We start from the raw sequence: 15,725 nt of genomic DNA on the forward strand, positions 1-15,725 counted from the left end.
CAGTTTCGGTTTCGATGATTCCAAGACCCGATCCGCACTCACTCGACCAGAGAGCCGACCAATCACAAACAATGTATTACCCGAGTTGCCGGCATGTGGCCCGCGCTACGTCTGGCTCCACCGTCAACCGCCGCCCCGTCGAGGGTCGCCGTCTGCTCTTCCGTGCCCCTCCACAAGCTGCCCTGTCGAGCCTCAACGATCCGGATGCTGACAAACCCCTAACCCTCTACACAGCGATCAGTGCCTGGCTCTTTGGCTGGCGAACGCGCAGCCAGGGCCAATGGCGTGTTAGCCTCGGATGATGCCCGTGATCTCTGTTCCCTGCAGAGATCCGAGAGATCCAAGAGACGGCAACTTCCAAACCCGGCGCATCTCCTTCTTTCTCTCGCCGTTGTTGTTGCTCCAGAAGGCTCTCGTCTCTAGCCCTCCAACCCCATGACAACGTCTTCCATCTTACTTCCAAAGACAGGTCACATTATTATTGTTCTCGAGATTCGCTGGAGGTGTATCCAAAAACATGTGCAGGCGGTGCCTCTACGGTGGGGTCGTTCTTCTAAGCCAAATCTTTATCCTCGGCATGCCATTTATGAACCACTCAGGGACAGCCAAATCGAACAAACCCCTGAACGTTGTCGTCCTGTAGTGTAGTGTACAACACCTGTCATCCGGGACATCCCAAGAACACATACACTACATAGTAAGTGTACAACGAGAAATTACAGACATTATTATTTGAAACGTTATGAAAAGAACTACAGGACATTAGGTGCTATGCTACTCGCATTCTTCCCCACTCAAACTACTACCAACTGAGGCAACATTGCTCTCCGTCCTCATCTTTGTTCCAAACACATCGCCAGTGATGTCATGTTATACCCGAGAAATCCGTGTACGTACGTTTTGCTCTGTATCGTAAATTCCGCCGGTATCCCTGTCCGGTTCGTCCGGCTCATGCCAGAGAACCCTCACTTGTGTTTCTCTCTGAAGTTCCTTGATCCCGAATCACCCCTATAGTGTACCATACTTTGCCTTTGGGATGATGGCAATAATCATTACTCTATTGTCATTTGACTTGTATCAGTAACATACGTTGTAGAGTTGTGACTCGCCCGCAAGCCCTCTACACCAGATCACACTAGACTAGACTGCACTGCACTACTGGGCAAGTACCTGTCTCAGCTTTGCCAAAAAGTCGTCCTTGAGCTTGTGGACCTCCGAAACCTCCGGCTTCGTGGGCTCTCCGGCGTTCCGCCGTAGACGGTCCTGTTTCTTGGCCCTCCTTCTCCGCTCGGCATCGATGGGGTCCATCTCCTCCTGAACCTCCTGTTCCGCCTCCGAGTCCGACAAGTCGTCTTCGTACTGCATGTCCTCCAGGTCCATCTGGTCCAGACCAAAGTCGCTGGCGCTGAACCCTCCAGGCACCGCGTCAATACCCATGCTACCTCCTTCTGCCGCCATCTTCTGGCGAGTCTTGTCCTGGTGCCACTTTTTACGGGCTTCCTGCCACGCGATCAGCTTGTTGATCTCGTCTATCGCCTTGTCATGGTCAATTCCGCCGCTTTGCACCGCTCCCTCGAACAACGCGTTGATATCCAGCGTGCCGTTCTTTGGTCCGTGACGTAGGAACTCAAGAATGCCCTCGATCCAGCCCATTAGCTGAGTAAACAAGCCGTTGTCATGCGTGTGAACTTCGTGGACGAACTTGTAAAAGTGTTGTTCGTGGCGTTGACACAAATCGATGAACGCCTGCACGGTCTGGTTAGGATCCGCAGACGCATCCTGATCCCGACATTTCTCAACAACCTGAATTAGGTCATCGACGAACACCGCAAAGTCGGTGACGCTGTTGTAGACATTCGCCGACTTGTACACCCTAACAAGCGGCTCATAGAAGATTGTGAACAGATCTCTGAACAGCTGCAGGGTCACAGGTTCCTCAATAAGATTGAGCATCATAGACTTGTCCCTCTGTCTGAGATAGAGCTTCATGAGCTGCTTGAGATACGAGAAGAGCTGGGCGCCCTGCTTGAGCTCCTCGTCCACGTTCTCAACCGCGCTGTTGAAAGCCACATATGCATTGTACAGTCGCGTAACCTGGTCAGCATTGAGAGCCGGGTAGATCTGCTCTGATCGCAGGATCGCAACGATAATGTCGACATCGTCTTGAACAGCCTCCTCCCTGATCGCAAGTTTTAGGGCCTCGTCGCCATCTGAAAACTGCTTAAGCTTGTCCACGAACACGGGGTCGCCGATCTTGGCAGCGAGTGCGTCTATAGATTTCTGGACGCTCCTGATGCCGTCGTTCAGGGTCAGGGAGAATATGCGTTGCATCAAGGACCTGGTACCGAATGGTTGAGCCAGGAAGATATCGAGAACGTTGGACATGACGGCGGCGGGGTTGGCGATCCTAATGACGTTCTTCATAATCGTGTATGGAATCAAAGAATGTATCTTCTTCGCTTGGGCAAACAGCTCAGGCGAGTTGTCTTCGGCGAGGAACAGGTGGTATATCGTGGCAGCGACCTCTATCCGTAGCCACTCGGCAAACTTCTGGTACTGGATGCTAAGATCCTGAATGGTTTCCTTCTCTTTGATTTCCTTGAACAGATTGGTCAACCCGTTATGTTCAACGATGTCTTGTCGGAACCTACAAGACGTTATTGTCAGCACTGGAATCCCTGACTTCATCCGCATGAGACTTACTTTTCCATATATACATCCAGATCCGCCGCCCGCTTCCGAGCGATTTCATAAAACTTCTTCTGCTCCTCCACCCTCTTCTCATCCATTTTCTTTCGACGGATAATGTCCTCCAAATCCTCATCTTTGAGGGTTGTAGGATTATGGGTCAAAAAGTCTGATATGGCTTTTGTATGAGCAATCTGTGGGTTTTGTAATAGGGTGCGCAGGAAGGCGCGGAGGGATATCCTTTGGCTCTCGCGGAAGAGCGTTACGTTCTATGAAGAGTGTCAGCCATTAACTCTTGTCTGGTATCAGAAGTGCCACAAACATCTTCTTTCCTCGGGCCATCCGACCTGTGATCGTCCACAGACCGACGAGGAGATGATCGCCTAGAAGACGACGAGCCTGTACGGCGATGCTCTAAAAACCGGTAAGCTTCATGTTTTCGTAACCGCATCATAAGACGATGACTCACCTCTCACAGAAAGAAACCTCGAGACACCGCCCGTGCTCCCGCTCTCGCCGTTCGGTTGAGCATCCTTATTTACCATCTGTGTAGAAGCAGATGATATAGACGAAACCTCCGAGTCGTCCCCACCACCAAAAAGGCCCGTTGCTGTCGTGCTCGTCTTGTTCTTTTTAGGAAGAACAGGGAGGACTTTGCCGGGCAACTCGAGCCGAAGATTCTTATAAAGTTTGCTGAAGTCCCCGTACCGCCTTCCAACGAAGTATTCCTTTTCTCCTTTTCGTTTTACCCGAAGCAAGAATTCCTGCCTAGTGTCAGTCTGGGGATGCTCACCACATCAGGTTTCAAGTTATACAAAAGTCGAGACGTACAGCATGCTTATGGTACCGGATATTTCGCTTAATCGAGGTTATGCGAACTCCGGCAATGTTGACATCCCACCCATGCAAGTAGTTACCCTCTGGCATAGAAGAGAGAACCCCGGTATCAATTGCGTTTGCGTCCACGATTTCCAGCTCGGAGAACCTTATCCTCTCCTCGAACCCAGAAGATGTACGGACACCTGACACCATCATCAACTCGACCAACTTCTGTGCTTTCAACGCAAGCTTCCTGCGCTTCGTTTCTTCAAGGCGATCTTCCGATGATGAGATGTTCTTGCTCGCAAAGGATTCGAGAAACTATCATGTTTCCGAATTGTTGTCAGCAAGAAGCCCAATCCATGACGTATGTTTTTCTTCTTCTTTTCGGGGTCGCAGTGCCTTCGTAAGAGGACCAAGAGGACGGGTGACCATACCACTTGCAACTTATCCTGCCAGAACTCCTTCTCCTTCGCCTTGTCGAGAAAGGGGAACTCGCGAACATGGTGTACGAAGATGTACCGTAGGATCGGCAGCTCAGAATCCAGCGGCGAGATCTCCCCAAGGTCGGACTTGAAGGGGGCTCCAAAGCGTCGCAAGGCGGTTGGCGAGTTCAGCTCCGAAATCTCCCATTTTACCTGCTCCGAGACGAGTTCCCGCTTGAGATCTGTTCCAAGGGTTGGGTGGATCGTTAGTCAGAGGCTTCCTCCAGATCAGATGTGCTCCCGGGTGTAGTTTTATTTCGGCAAAGGGATAGGTACTCCTTCAAAAGGGGCAAAACCAGCACATCCACCTACAGTGTTCTTGTTTTCCCGTCAACATATGTCGTGGAGATATCAGCGCCTGGTTATCCTGTTTTCCATCGACCGCCGGGCTTTTTTTTGCTGTAAGCGGAGCTGGGACTGCTGAGCGGGTAGGAAGACCGCTGGACAAAGCATTGCTGGGCTCTACGGCGGAGCTGCCATTGCTCTGGGCTTCCTTGCTCTGCTGCTGTGGTGACAGTTCGCCGATTTCGGCGGGATTCGATGACATGCTTGCCGGAAGGGGTATTGTGTTCGACTAGTAGGCACTATTGCAAGAACCCTCGTTCATCAGTTTGAGGCTCTCGATATTGGGAATGAGAGAGGAGAGATGTTCTCGGGATTATATACGGTACGAGTCGTTGTATGTAGATATGCTTGCCGCGCGGCGAGACTTGGTATGTAGTATGAGAGTGCTGGGCCCTGCCTCAAATAGAGTCCCTTACGTATGCTTTGGTGGGGCAGCCAAGGTAAGATATGGGGTTGCGCAGGCTTGTGGGCAGTGTTGCACCTCTTGGCTGATGGCGCGTATGGGTGTTGTCGTTCTTGTAATGCTCGGCGCAGTCTTGTTGGTGTGCCAGTGTCCGAAAAAGGAACTTGGTTGTAGGTGAGATACCTACTGTGTGGCTTGGTTCAGGTTTGGCGGCCAAAAGACTGAGTGGTGTTTGTTCAAACTGGACTGGAGTTGACGGAGGGAAGCTGGTGCTTTTGCGTAAGAAGTGTTCACCACTGGGGCTGGCTCTTAAACGAGAGGTCGGTCAGGACTGGACGAAAGACGGAAAAGGCGAGGTCTATTTGGCTGAAAGGCGGTGTATTGGTAGCAAGTATATAGGTAGGTAAATGGTAAGAGCTGGTAGGAACAACCAAAAGTTGGCAGGCTCAACACCAACACGACAAACAAAGTTCCAACTCTTTCCCGTTAGATGACGGGCGGCAGGTCTTTAGCCAACACCAGGAAAGGAGGTAACGAGGGGTACAATAGAGGTAGAGGTAGAGGTAGAGAGGTCAAGGTGTGATGACAGCGAGGGCCGTTAGCTCGTAGTTTGTCGCCCGTCTGTCCCAGGCTAGTTTCTTCCTACGTGGAAGCGAGGTGATCGTTGCGGAGGGGCAGAGCAGGACTATAACGTTGAAGCGAAAGAACAGGGGCAAAAAAGGCTGTACGTGACGAAAAAGGCAATGAGATAGTGTAAGAGATAAGGTAAGTAAGGTCTCGTGGTTGTACCCGAACTCAGGGTCTTTGCTGACGCCGTCCAGGACGTACCTAACTACTACCTCTAGTTCTTGTTTGGCTCCCCCTCCGGGCTAAAAAGCTGGCGATTCGAGTTTCTCCGTCACACAGCCCAGCCAGTCCGGGTGATCAATTCCGGCACTCCCGTTCTCGCTTCTCTTCGTCACTTGTTTCTTTCGGAGTTTCCGTCGCTTTACCGTCTGCCAATGTTTCAGAGCTCTGCGCTCCAATGCTATATGGCAGTCGACGACGACGACGACGACGACGACGAAAGACGTATGGATGTTGTCTAGCAATCAAATGGTGGAAGACGGAAAAAGCATCCGATGCATCGATGCAACCCGCGAAATGCCCAACTACGAACGAATGCCAAACATCCAATTCTGGATCGTAGAGGTAGCATGCACTGGGGCTTCGCGCAGCATGCAGCCCGGGCGCCACTCCGATGACGCCTTGGCATTTGGCATCTGGTCTTGGGAGTGAGGACCTAAGTGGCGCAATGGAACTTTCACCTGCCACCCGCGTCAATTGCCATGTGGACGTTGAATGGAAAGGAAGTCGCGCGCGCCCCAGGTTAGGTGTCCAGATGCGCCTTTCCAGGGTCGTCGGCGTGCCGGCTTAGCTATCCCTGCCCCTCCATTACACTACAGGGAGCTAGCGTGTGATGACGTTTGTCTTTCTGTACCTGGAGAGCTTACATTTTGCCCGCCCCCTCTCATACCTAAACTAATCGCTAAGCCCAAGTACACCCGGACGTGTGGATGGGCATAGCCCTTGGTAAGGTTTGCTGGGTCCCAGGTCTCTCCCATTTAATCACCCATACGAGATGTGGAAGGCTGGCTGGGTTGAAGATAATTCGAGGAATTGCGCGTCGAATACCCTATTTCCTGATGCTGCAGAGAGAGACGGTACATCGGCGGGGTACGGCAGGGCGGAGCAGTGGTACAATAGGTAGAGGGCAGGAGGTATCTCCGCCTCTGAAACTGCTGGTTTTTGGTCCTGTTCTTACACTACTTAGTGTCATACAGATGCAAACTTGGAAGCCAGAGGTACAGTTAGGTAGATGTCCCTGAATATTATGGTGATAAGATACATCATCATAAGTGTCGTAAGTTTACGGGTTGTTCTTTAGAGTCTAACAGTGAGGCATTGTGTGCCTACCTGTAATTAAATTTCCTCACCTTCTGAGTAAGCAACTTTACAGTCAAGGCCTGAAAGTGTGTGAACCTGGATAATATACGCCCCCTTCTCTCTAGTATATTGCGGCGCGGACAGCCGAACAAGCGGCAACACTATGTTTTGGACAAGATATGCTATCAGACTTCAGTCGCTTCTCATACTCATACTCTCTCTATATGAAACACGAAAATATGAAATGCTCCTCCAATGCCGTGGAAAACACAGTCACTCCGCCTCGCATTCAAGAACCAACACCGTCATGGTATCGATCAAAACGCCGCCGGCTTTTCCTTTCTTCGCATAAAAAGGCCATATAGGCAACATCATATCATCAACTCTAGTGATCATATCTCGTGAACCGTCTCCAAGAACATTCTTGTCTCCATATCCTCTATATAGCCTCACCAATCGGGTATCTTGAATTTACTCTCTGCGGTGGGACCTCGACGGTTGCCTCGCGTCATACAAGGCATCTTGTTCATCCATCGCGCGATGGCGTCTGTACTCTCTCCTACCGTCGTCATACTCGTCTTCTCTGTCCTTTCGGTGGTGGCGGCGGCGCTTGCCTTCTTCCTCATCTCTATCATACGACCCGTTTCTCTCATGGCGAACCAGCGCCTTAGCATTCTGCTCGTTTTCGTACTCCTTCCTTCGTTTCTCTAAAAGAAAAGGGTTGTCAGCAATTCCTGTATCTCTTACGACCTGCAAAAAGCAACAGAAAGAAGCAAAGAAAGGATGGCGATGCCATGGCGGGGATGATATAGTTGGTAGGCTAGATGGGCATTCGAACGACGAGACAGCACAGGACAACACGGTGCGGCACGATTCGGAATTGGGTGAAACTCGGCGAGGCAGGCACGGCGGAAACGAAACGAGCAGCGAACACTACCACATGCGAAAGCACATACGCAATGGAAGCTCGGATCGAAGGACACGCACGCGGGTTAGTCGACGTCGTTGTTCCGTATGCGGGCGGATCACAGTTGAGGGTCAGGAAAAGGCAAGAAGTAGGAAAGGGATTGAGTCTGGAGATAAGAAAATTGAAGCAACCCACCTCTCAACTGAGCAGTAATGTCGGCGTACTTTTGGATATCAGCCTTATCCAAGACCCGGAGGACGATGACAAAATCATCCCGGACCTCGAAACGCTCCTTTCCTAGATTCAGGGCCTCGGGATTGACCAGCTTCCTGTTGATCTTCGTCCATTTAGCACCCTGAGGTACGTTTTGTTTGGTCTTGTCGTCCTTGTGAGGGGGAACTTCCTCCCGGGCAGGGGGAGGATGCTCTGGAAACTGTGCCTTTGGCTGTTTAAGAATGCCTTTGATAGGCTTCTTCTCTTCTTTCTCTCTCGGGGGAGACACAACGCGAACTTGCTTCTGCCCATGAGGAACTAGTTCACGTCCCCTACTTTCGTCCACTTCATTCTCAGCAATTGCTGTGTTATCGGCTTCAGTGTTGGGTTTGGAATTATCTTCAACTGGCGCAAGCTTCTGCTCAGGCGAATGCTCCCGCTCAGGCGAATGTTCCCGCTCAGGCGAATGCTCCCGTTCGGGCGAGTGCTCTTTAGGCGTGCGACCACCCTCGCTGGCACTTTCCTTGGCTTCTTGTGCTGCCAACTCGGCCTTCAGCTCTTCCAGCCCTGCAGTGTCATTAGGATCGAAAGCAGACGAAGGACGCGATCGGCGGTGCGTCTCATCATCCTTGTCATCGCGTTCCCTGGAGTGTTCCCTCGAGTGTTCCTGTGGTGGCGAAGAGGCAGGCTCTCCGTTGAGTTTCGCCTCTGTGTCGCGTCTATGGCGGCTTCGGCTTTCTGCATCTGTTTCGTCGCCAGTCTCTTTTTCGTCGGGGAACCCTCCGGGTAGGTCGACCATCTGGAAACTTTCATGGCTTCTCCGAAAGTCATCGCGGCCAGCTTTGACGTGCTGCTCAGATTCATCAACCTTTCGGTCATCTTGATAGCCTTCTTCACGACTAGGCCGAGTGCGAGGCTCAGAATCATCGACCTCCCTTCGACGTTCGTCATGTTCTTCATCGCGATCGTCTTGGCGGGTGTCACGATAATCGACCCTGCTGTGATCATAATCTCGGTCTCTGTGACTGTCTCGTGGAAAAGGCTCAGGGTCATCGGTTCTCCGTCGCTCGTGATCATCATCTCTGTGGCCATCCCGTGTATGATGCTCAAAATCATCCACTCTTCTACGGTCATAGTCATCGTCTCTATAATCGGTTCGCTTGTGGGACTCAAACTCATCGTCTCTCCTGCGATTATAGTCCTCATCCCCGTGGCCAGTTCGTGGGCGAGCTTCGTGTTCATCAGGCCTCCTGCGGTCATAGTCGTCATCGTTACGGCTCACCCGAGTGTAGGTTTCAGGAACATCATTCCTCCGACGATCATAATCGTCCTCCTGGGGGGCGAGCCGGCGGGGCTCAAGGTCATCAAGCCTCCTATGCTCATAATGCTCAGCATGACGGTTGGTCCTGGGGTGCAGGTCAGGATCTCGGCGCTCATAGTCTTCCTCATAGCGTCGTCTCGGAGACTCGATATCCCTATCACCTCTACCATCCCTGCTGATAGCTGATGCCACTGTCATTGCGGATGCAGCTGGAATGTCGCTAATGGGGACATGCTTGTCGCGCCTGATTTCCCGGTCGTCAACGGGAAGATATTCTCGAGTCAAAGGTAGGTTATGATAGTCTCGTCGGTCACGGTCGTCGTGGTTCCTCTGCCTGACAAGCTCCAGGTCCTCGTCAGACCTCCTTCTGGGCTCACGCGGGTCTCGTCGTTCGTCGTGATACCGCTTTTCACGGGGTGACCTTCGTCGCTCTTCATGGTCCTTCGCAGCAGGTCGGATGCCGAATCCGCGCTGCGAGATATCGTCATCCTTATAGTAGCCGTCCTCCCGAACTCGGTGATACTCATCAGGATGGACTGATCGGCTTGGGATTTCCTGAATGAGGGAAACTGGGCGCGGACGAGAGGCAGCGCGGCGCGAATTGCGCTCTGTAGTCGCCGAAGACCCTGGCAGTAGCGGAGTGTCAAGAAGCGCAGGAGGTCGGCGCACCGCCGTATCAGAAAGAACTTCCGAAGGTGCGGGAATACGAACGCTGTTATGGTCATGCAGTCCGGAAATTGCATCTCGGCCGGGTTTGTCATAGCCGAAAGCGTTCGGTGTTGGGTCGTAAAGCCGCCGGTCAATGGTGTCATATGGGCGTCCTACATCAGATGAGACACTGACCGCCGGTCGATAGTAGTGATCCATGCTTTCGCGCCGGCGCCTATGAGGATGATCGAGATCATAGCGAGCCAATTCACCTGGCTTTGTGTACTCAACAAATGCTTCTTCGTCGTACCCAGGAGCGCCTCGGGGGGTGTTGGAATAGAGCACTGTCGGACGTGACGCACGGTACAGGTCGGCAGCCCTGGGGCTATAAAATCTTTCATGTTCCGTTCTTTCTCGTTCGGTTCGTTCTCGTAGACGTTGGTATTCGGCATCATCCATATTGGCGCTGAATGGGGCGCGTGCAACGCTTCGTGACCGGTTCAAGGAGGAAGCAGGTTGTGTGTAAAACTCATCGCTGGTCCGGTAGACAGGTCGTGATGGGCTCCCTGATCGTATGCTACTGGGAACTGGTGATTGGGGCGCATGGTTGATAACGGGGCGCTTCGAGGCTGCGTCGAGAGTGGCAGATCGGTGGCTTCTGGTGCCGTGGTCCTTCACGCTCATGCTCCGTGGGATGGGCTCCTTTCTGACGGCATAGCTACCAGAGTCGATGGGAATGGTGGTTGGACGATAGTCGGTGGCAGTAGACGAAACAGGCGATCGGAGAGGGAGTGCCTCATGGGTTGTAGGGAGAACTGGAATCTCGCCTCCGTATAGCGACTGATAGGTTCCAGCACCAGTTATGGGCATGGAGAGGCGTGCGGGATTGTACATGGGAGGGGACCGTCTCCCAACTGGGGGCGCCGCTGATGGATATCTGTATCTGCTCTGGTCGGCCATTGCGACAACCGGCGCGTTCGAGCGAGGAATGAAAGACGAGGGTCGATCAAGGATAGAATGCCGAAGATCGGGTAGAAGTTGGTGGTGGAATCGCGGGGCCAGATGACTGGATAGATGACTCAAGAGGTGGGATGGAGGGCTCGGTGACAATTAAGGTATGCTGTGTACTTGGATCGCCCGTGTGACAGTGACAATACCTGGGATGGAAATGTACAATGTCTGAAGAAGGACGGGTGAGATACTAGCGCCAAGTAACCCAAAGTCTCTGCAAGTGGAAGCTCGTGGCGGCGTTGGTTTCGGGTGTGTGTAGGTATTTTCCCGCGTCTTGGGCAGGTTAGACGAAGAGAGGTGAGAATTAGAGATGTCGGGTAGGAAGAAAAAACAGGTGGTGTCGTAGAGTTGGAGGTTGTAGGCAGCGCTGCTGATGAGTGAGGGCAGCTGGAGGCGGGGCCAGAGACCCGAGGCGGGTGGATGGACGATTGCGTATGGCGGGGTGTGTGCAGGGGGGGGTGCAGGGTGCCGAGTTGCCTGGCAGGCCACGACGTGCCAGGGTGCGCAGTTGGAGACGCCGGGGTTCAGCTAATGAGAAAGTTGGGAAGACCTCGAGGGATGTCTATGGAACTCTTGCCCACAAGACCCGTGACTGGCCGTTCGCCTCAGACTGTTCGCCTGGGGCCCGCGAGAGGATACCTTTTTGACACGATTGGGCAAATAAACGAAGAGGCTAGTGAGGTGGAGGTGGGAACGAGCGGATATGCCCTTGGCCGAAGTTCTCGATCTATTTTGGTCTTCACCATCAGACGCGATCCGATCAGACGAAGGAAGCTGTGTTTGAATGAGTCGATCAGCAAGTGCACGCAAGTCGGACACTGAACTGGCCTTAATTACTCTCACCAGGGCCATGAAAAGTTTCCTAAAGTCGAGTGAGCAGGTGACTAGATCTACTCTCGACCTTACCCAAAACATATAATCCATGTATGTGCCGCCGAGGTGTAATAAGTGGCGTGAACCAGATGAGTGAGATCCACGGACGGACGGAGTACACTACAGTCTTTGTTGTATATATTCAGTCTTATTACCAATCTGAGGGCTTTCAAGTCTCGAGACGGATGGGATGTCGGCCTGATTCGACAGTTACGAGTTGGCATCCCTACCCTCGCGAGATGCCCAACTTGTTTTCTCTTACACTACATATATCTTCCATTGTCTACTTTCTCCCTCGTTGGAGCCGATTGAATTCTGGTCATCCAGGCAACCCATGTCACTGCATTCAGGCCAACCTTGCTCTATGTTCCCCGTCGAGCATCCATTCCCTCACAGTTTCGGCTATTGGCAGGACCCTGGAATTCTTGTGTACCTGATGAGGCTACGGAGAGAGGGTGTGGCCTTAACAACGGCACTTCTGGTTTCAAGCTGAGAAACCGCCAGAGTTCCAATTCCAGAGTGACCTCCCCGTCGACCGAACTAGTTAGTATAAACGGCCAATGTAAGACTCCTCGCCGTGATAGCTTGACCGACATTCAACTTTTGGGTTTTGGGCTTCAACACCAATGCCCTAGCGCGTAGCTGTTCCTTGGAGTTCCTGGAAATGTGGATTTTGGGTTTCAATTGGGGTGGGGATTCCCGCCGTCCCGTCTCCGGGGTGCCGGGCGCTTCAGGATCGGATGAACCTCGTGTCGTCGAGACGAGATGGCAGGTCAATCCGTTCGTCCGTCCATTATAGTGGATCATTCGGCACCAGCTAGAGGAGTAAGCTCATGCCTCTCTATGAAGATGATACTCACATACCAGCCTGCGGTCTTTCCGGATCTTGAGAATGCTATTCATCACAATATCCTTGAAGCATCAAACTCCTTCAGATGTTGAGGTTGCGGTTGGTGGTGATAGTGATTAGTGATTGCCAGCAGCGATGTGGGCGGACGGGCCATGGCACTAACAAACAAGGACCCACTTTCTACAAGGTACATAATTGGTCGTCAAGGTGAAGAAACAGGGAAAAATGACGTCCAGCTCCCAACTTCCGAATCGAGCCGTCTCTTTTTTCGAAAACCACCAACTGCAGTGTCTTCTCAACCTGCTTCGTCAGCTATCTCCTTCACACTTCTGCTTGTCACACAGCACTTCGATCCGGACAAACATCAAATTCCCAATTCGCCAAGTACAACCTGGATTGGTCATTTCGAGCCCCATCAATACCGATATGTGATGGCGTCGCACCATGATGGCTTGCTCGCCATGATGCATATCTACACTTTTCGTCCCTCCATCCTCCAGGGAGTTCCCTTGTGTTAACGGGTCATTTATACGTTGCCATTTCTCGAGTTTCGGTGGGTCGCGACATCATCTCTCATCGGTTTTGGTGTACCGCATGGTACACGAGCTTCTCTTCACACTGGACAGACACCATTCATAACCTCCATTTATCCAAAGCTTCTTTTTCGCCCCCGATCTCCCTTCCGCCACATTGAGCCTGTATGAACAACACAGCCGTCACAACCTCCTTCCTCCAACAACTTCAGTTACCCTCCCCTTCCGGGCATTCCTTGCATGCACTTGAGCAAGCGAGCAAGTTCCAAGATACCGGTCATCTCGTGACCCTCAGAACTCTCCACGACCACCTTCTTTAGTTCTTTTTCTTTTTTTCTTTTTTCTTTCTTTTTCCTCCTATGGGGTGTATAAGCATGAGGTGTACACAGGGTAGGCCTCGACATTCCTGTTTCCCATCCGGTGCTCGCGTTGAGTGGACACTGAGGTACAGAAATGGCATATGAGATTCAGGTTTCTCGAAGGGATGTCATGTCATTTACGTGAGGCATTGGGCAGCCATCCATTTAAACCCAACCACGCCATGATCCCCAATAACCTTGATCTGGCCCTTGCCCGGAACAAAGAAGGATCTATTCAAACAGCCGGCAACCGAGTCCAACGTGACATTTTCACAAAGTATCCCGAGTGGGGTAACACATGCATCCGTTCCGACGATGTCCTGCTCTTCAGACACGCGACTTATATCGAAGCGATGTTTGAGTGGAGATGAGCCGATTCACGGTCTGTATCAATGTTGGCTTTATTTTGGATTTTTCCTGAAGATTCACATCCTCGTGTTGGCGTCTGTTGGTGATGATTGCCTTGTTCTCCGTCATATGTGATGGCATACCTTGGAAGTTGTTCATATGTCGACAGGGACTGAATATAAGGTCGATAAGTTGCCCATGCCGGAATACACTTACACCACGTGAGACTGAGACATGACTCGCTATCATGTACCTACGCTGAAAAAATTGGCGACCTACCATCTTCCATGATCCCCGAATGATGATCTGGATGTTCAACGAGCGCTGTGTAACTCGGTTGTGAACAGCCATCGGACTGTATGAAGCCCTGAATGCGCTTATGCAGGTATCGACGTACCGGGGTGTCCTAGGGAGGCATATGCTTTCTCTACACTGCAATAAGCCGGCTATTTGCAAGAAGAATTCAGTCTTTTCTCTTATCTGATCCGCTCATTGACTTATGGATCTTTTTTTTCACGAGGATGAGCAAGACACCTTCTCATCTGCCTGTAGAGGTCCGCTTCGGGCGTTGAGCCTGGCAGTCGTCCAAGACTTTGAGCCTGGACTGTAATATCAGACTTTACATGAGTAGTCGTCGTTGCCTAAAGTGTGAGCTCACGTAAACTGCTCGAAAGCTTCGCACGTATCAGAGACACCGAAGTTTGAGGTGTGATGGAGATGTTGATTGTTTATCAAACCTCTCATCATTCATGAAGACTACCGGATGACACAGGCTCACTGCAGTGAAATGGGCCTCCGACGCCCCTAAAGGAAGTCAAAATTCACCCTTAAAGTTGGTTTTCCTTTCATTTCGGCAACCATCTGCATGGAATGTTGGAAAAGCGTTCAAGAAGAGGAAGAAAACGGGGGAAAACAGGCTTTGCATTCGCTCAGTCACCACTTAGGGCTAGAGCCCGAGCAGTTTTGGGCAAGTCGAATAAAGATTAGATTCAGATCACCGTGATTAATCTGCAAGCAACCTGCCGTACAACTTCTCACTGTTCCGTAGACAGCTACTTGCCCAATCATCGCGTCGCGATATATCAACGGCAACGTCCGTGGTTCCTTTGTCAAGATCTGCCACAGCTGATCTGAGTGAGCTGGCACCAGTGGTGATGGGTAGCTTGGTAGAAATGAGGCTGACAAGAGGCACGACTACGGCGTGGTAACGATGATCACTTTAGGAATTCAAGATGTTGGTTGATAGGCATTTGGTTGTGGTTTGATGGAATGTGAGGAAGTAGCGAGGTCCATCCCATATATTTGACAAAGGCAAAATTAACCGAGAGGAAGAAAGACACAATGAAAGAAGGGTAGAAAAGAAAATTGATAAAGACACAACAACCACGGTTCGAGCACACCACCTCAGTCTGGCCTAATTGAATTCGCTCGTCCCGTTTGCCGCAAAAGAAGGTAGACAATTAAAATGTGCAACGAAAGCGAACAGCCGCTCATTCGCCCCATTCACACGACGGTTAACCGTCGAAACAAGCTCCCACCATTTTGATTCTCATCTCTGATATACTACCCTCTTTTGTCTTCGCCGACATCTGCATGTCCTGCATGGATATCTAGTGGAATCGGTATGCCTACGACATGGTACTGCGCTTCCGAATTTATTTGAAAGGTACATGAGTGCTAAAATATACATATACAGAGTTGAACGCGAGCGAGGCCAGCTACATACCTAATTGGATTATTGACGATTTCTCTTCTTGGCTACCACCACACCTACCCTCTTGGCTATTGGAAATTTCTGAACTTGGGGCTTATATAGTCCAAGCAGAAATCCTGCCGTGGGATTAAGGGGAGGCAGGAGCGATTAAGTGGCTGCTCTGTGTTAATAAAGAGTACGGTTCTACGAACGTTACAAAGAGATATAGAAACGAAACGCAGTAACTTGAAACTGGACTGTTTGATGATCGTCGCTAGTCAATTTCACTACCTTGCTCATCTG

General features: G+C 51.3%; 2 protein-coding genes across 2 annotated transcripts; both read right to left on the bottom strand.

Moving 5' to 3' along the window:
• Positions 1-1,155: 1,155 nt before the first annotated feature.
• Positions 1,156-4,539, bottom strand: B0T23DRAFT_310256 (uncharacterized protein; the record flags this gene model as incomplete). Its single annotated transcript, XM_062834575.1, has 7 exons — positions 1,156-2,647; positions 2,704-2,957; positions 3,011-3,102; positions 3,158-3,452; positions 3,520-3,828; positions 3,945-4,174; positions 4,305-4,539. 7 exons carry the CDS (start codon positions 4,537-4,539, stop codon positions 1,156-1,158), a joined length of 2,907 nt encoding a protein of 968 aa, XP_062695310.1.
• A 2,218-nt stretch (positions 4,540-6,757) lies between these two features.
• Positions 6,758-11,102, bottom strand: B0T23DRAFT_373346 (uncharacterized protein). Its single transcript, XM_062836791.1, has 2 exons — positions 7,769-11,102; positions 6,758-7,373 (listed from the first exon to the last, which is right to left on the bottom strand). The coding sequence occupies exons 1-2, from the start codon at positions 10,713-10,715 to the stop codon at positions 7,138-7,140; spliced, it is 3,183 nt and encodes a 1,060-aa protein (XP_062695311.1). The 5' UTR covers positions 10,716-11,102; the 3' UTR covers positions 6,758-7,137.
• Between the last annotated feature and the right edge of the window lie 4,623 nt (positions 11,103-15,725).

The sequence above is a fragment of the Neurospora hispaniola genome, assembly GCF_033458365.1.
Source record: "Neurospora hispaniola strain FGSC 10403 chromosome Unknown B0T23scaffold_2, whole genome shotgun sequence".
Classification (NCBI taxonomy): domain Eukaryota; kingdom Fungi; phylum Ascomycota; class Sordariomycetes; order Sordariales; family Sordariaceae; genus Neurospora; species Neurospora hispaniola.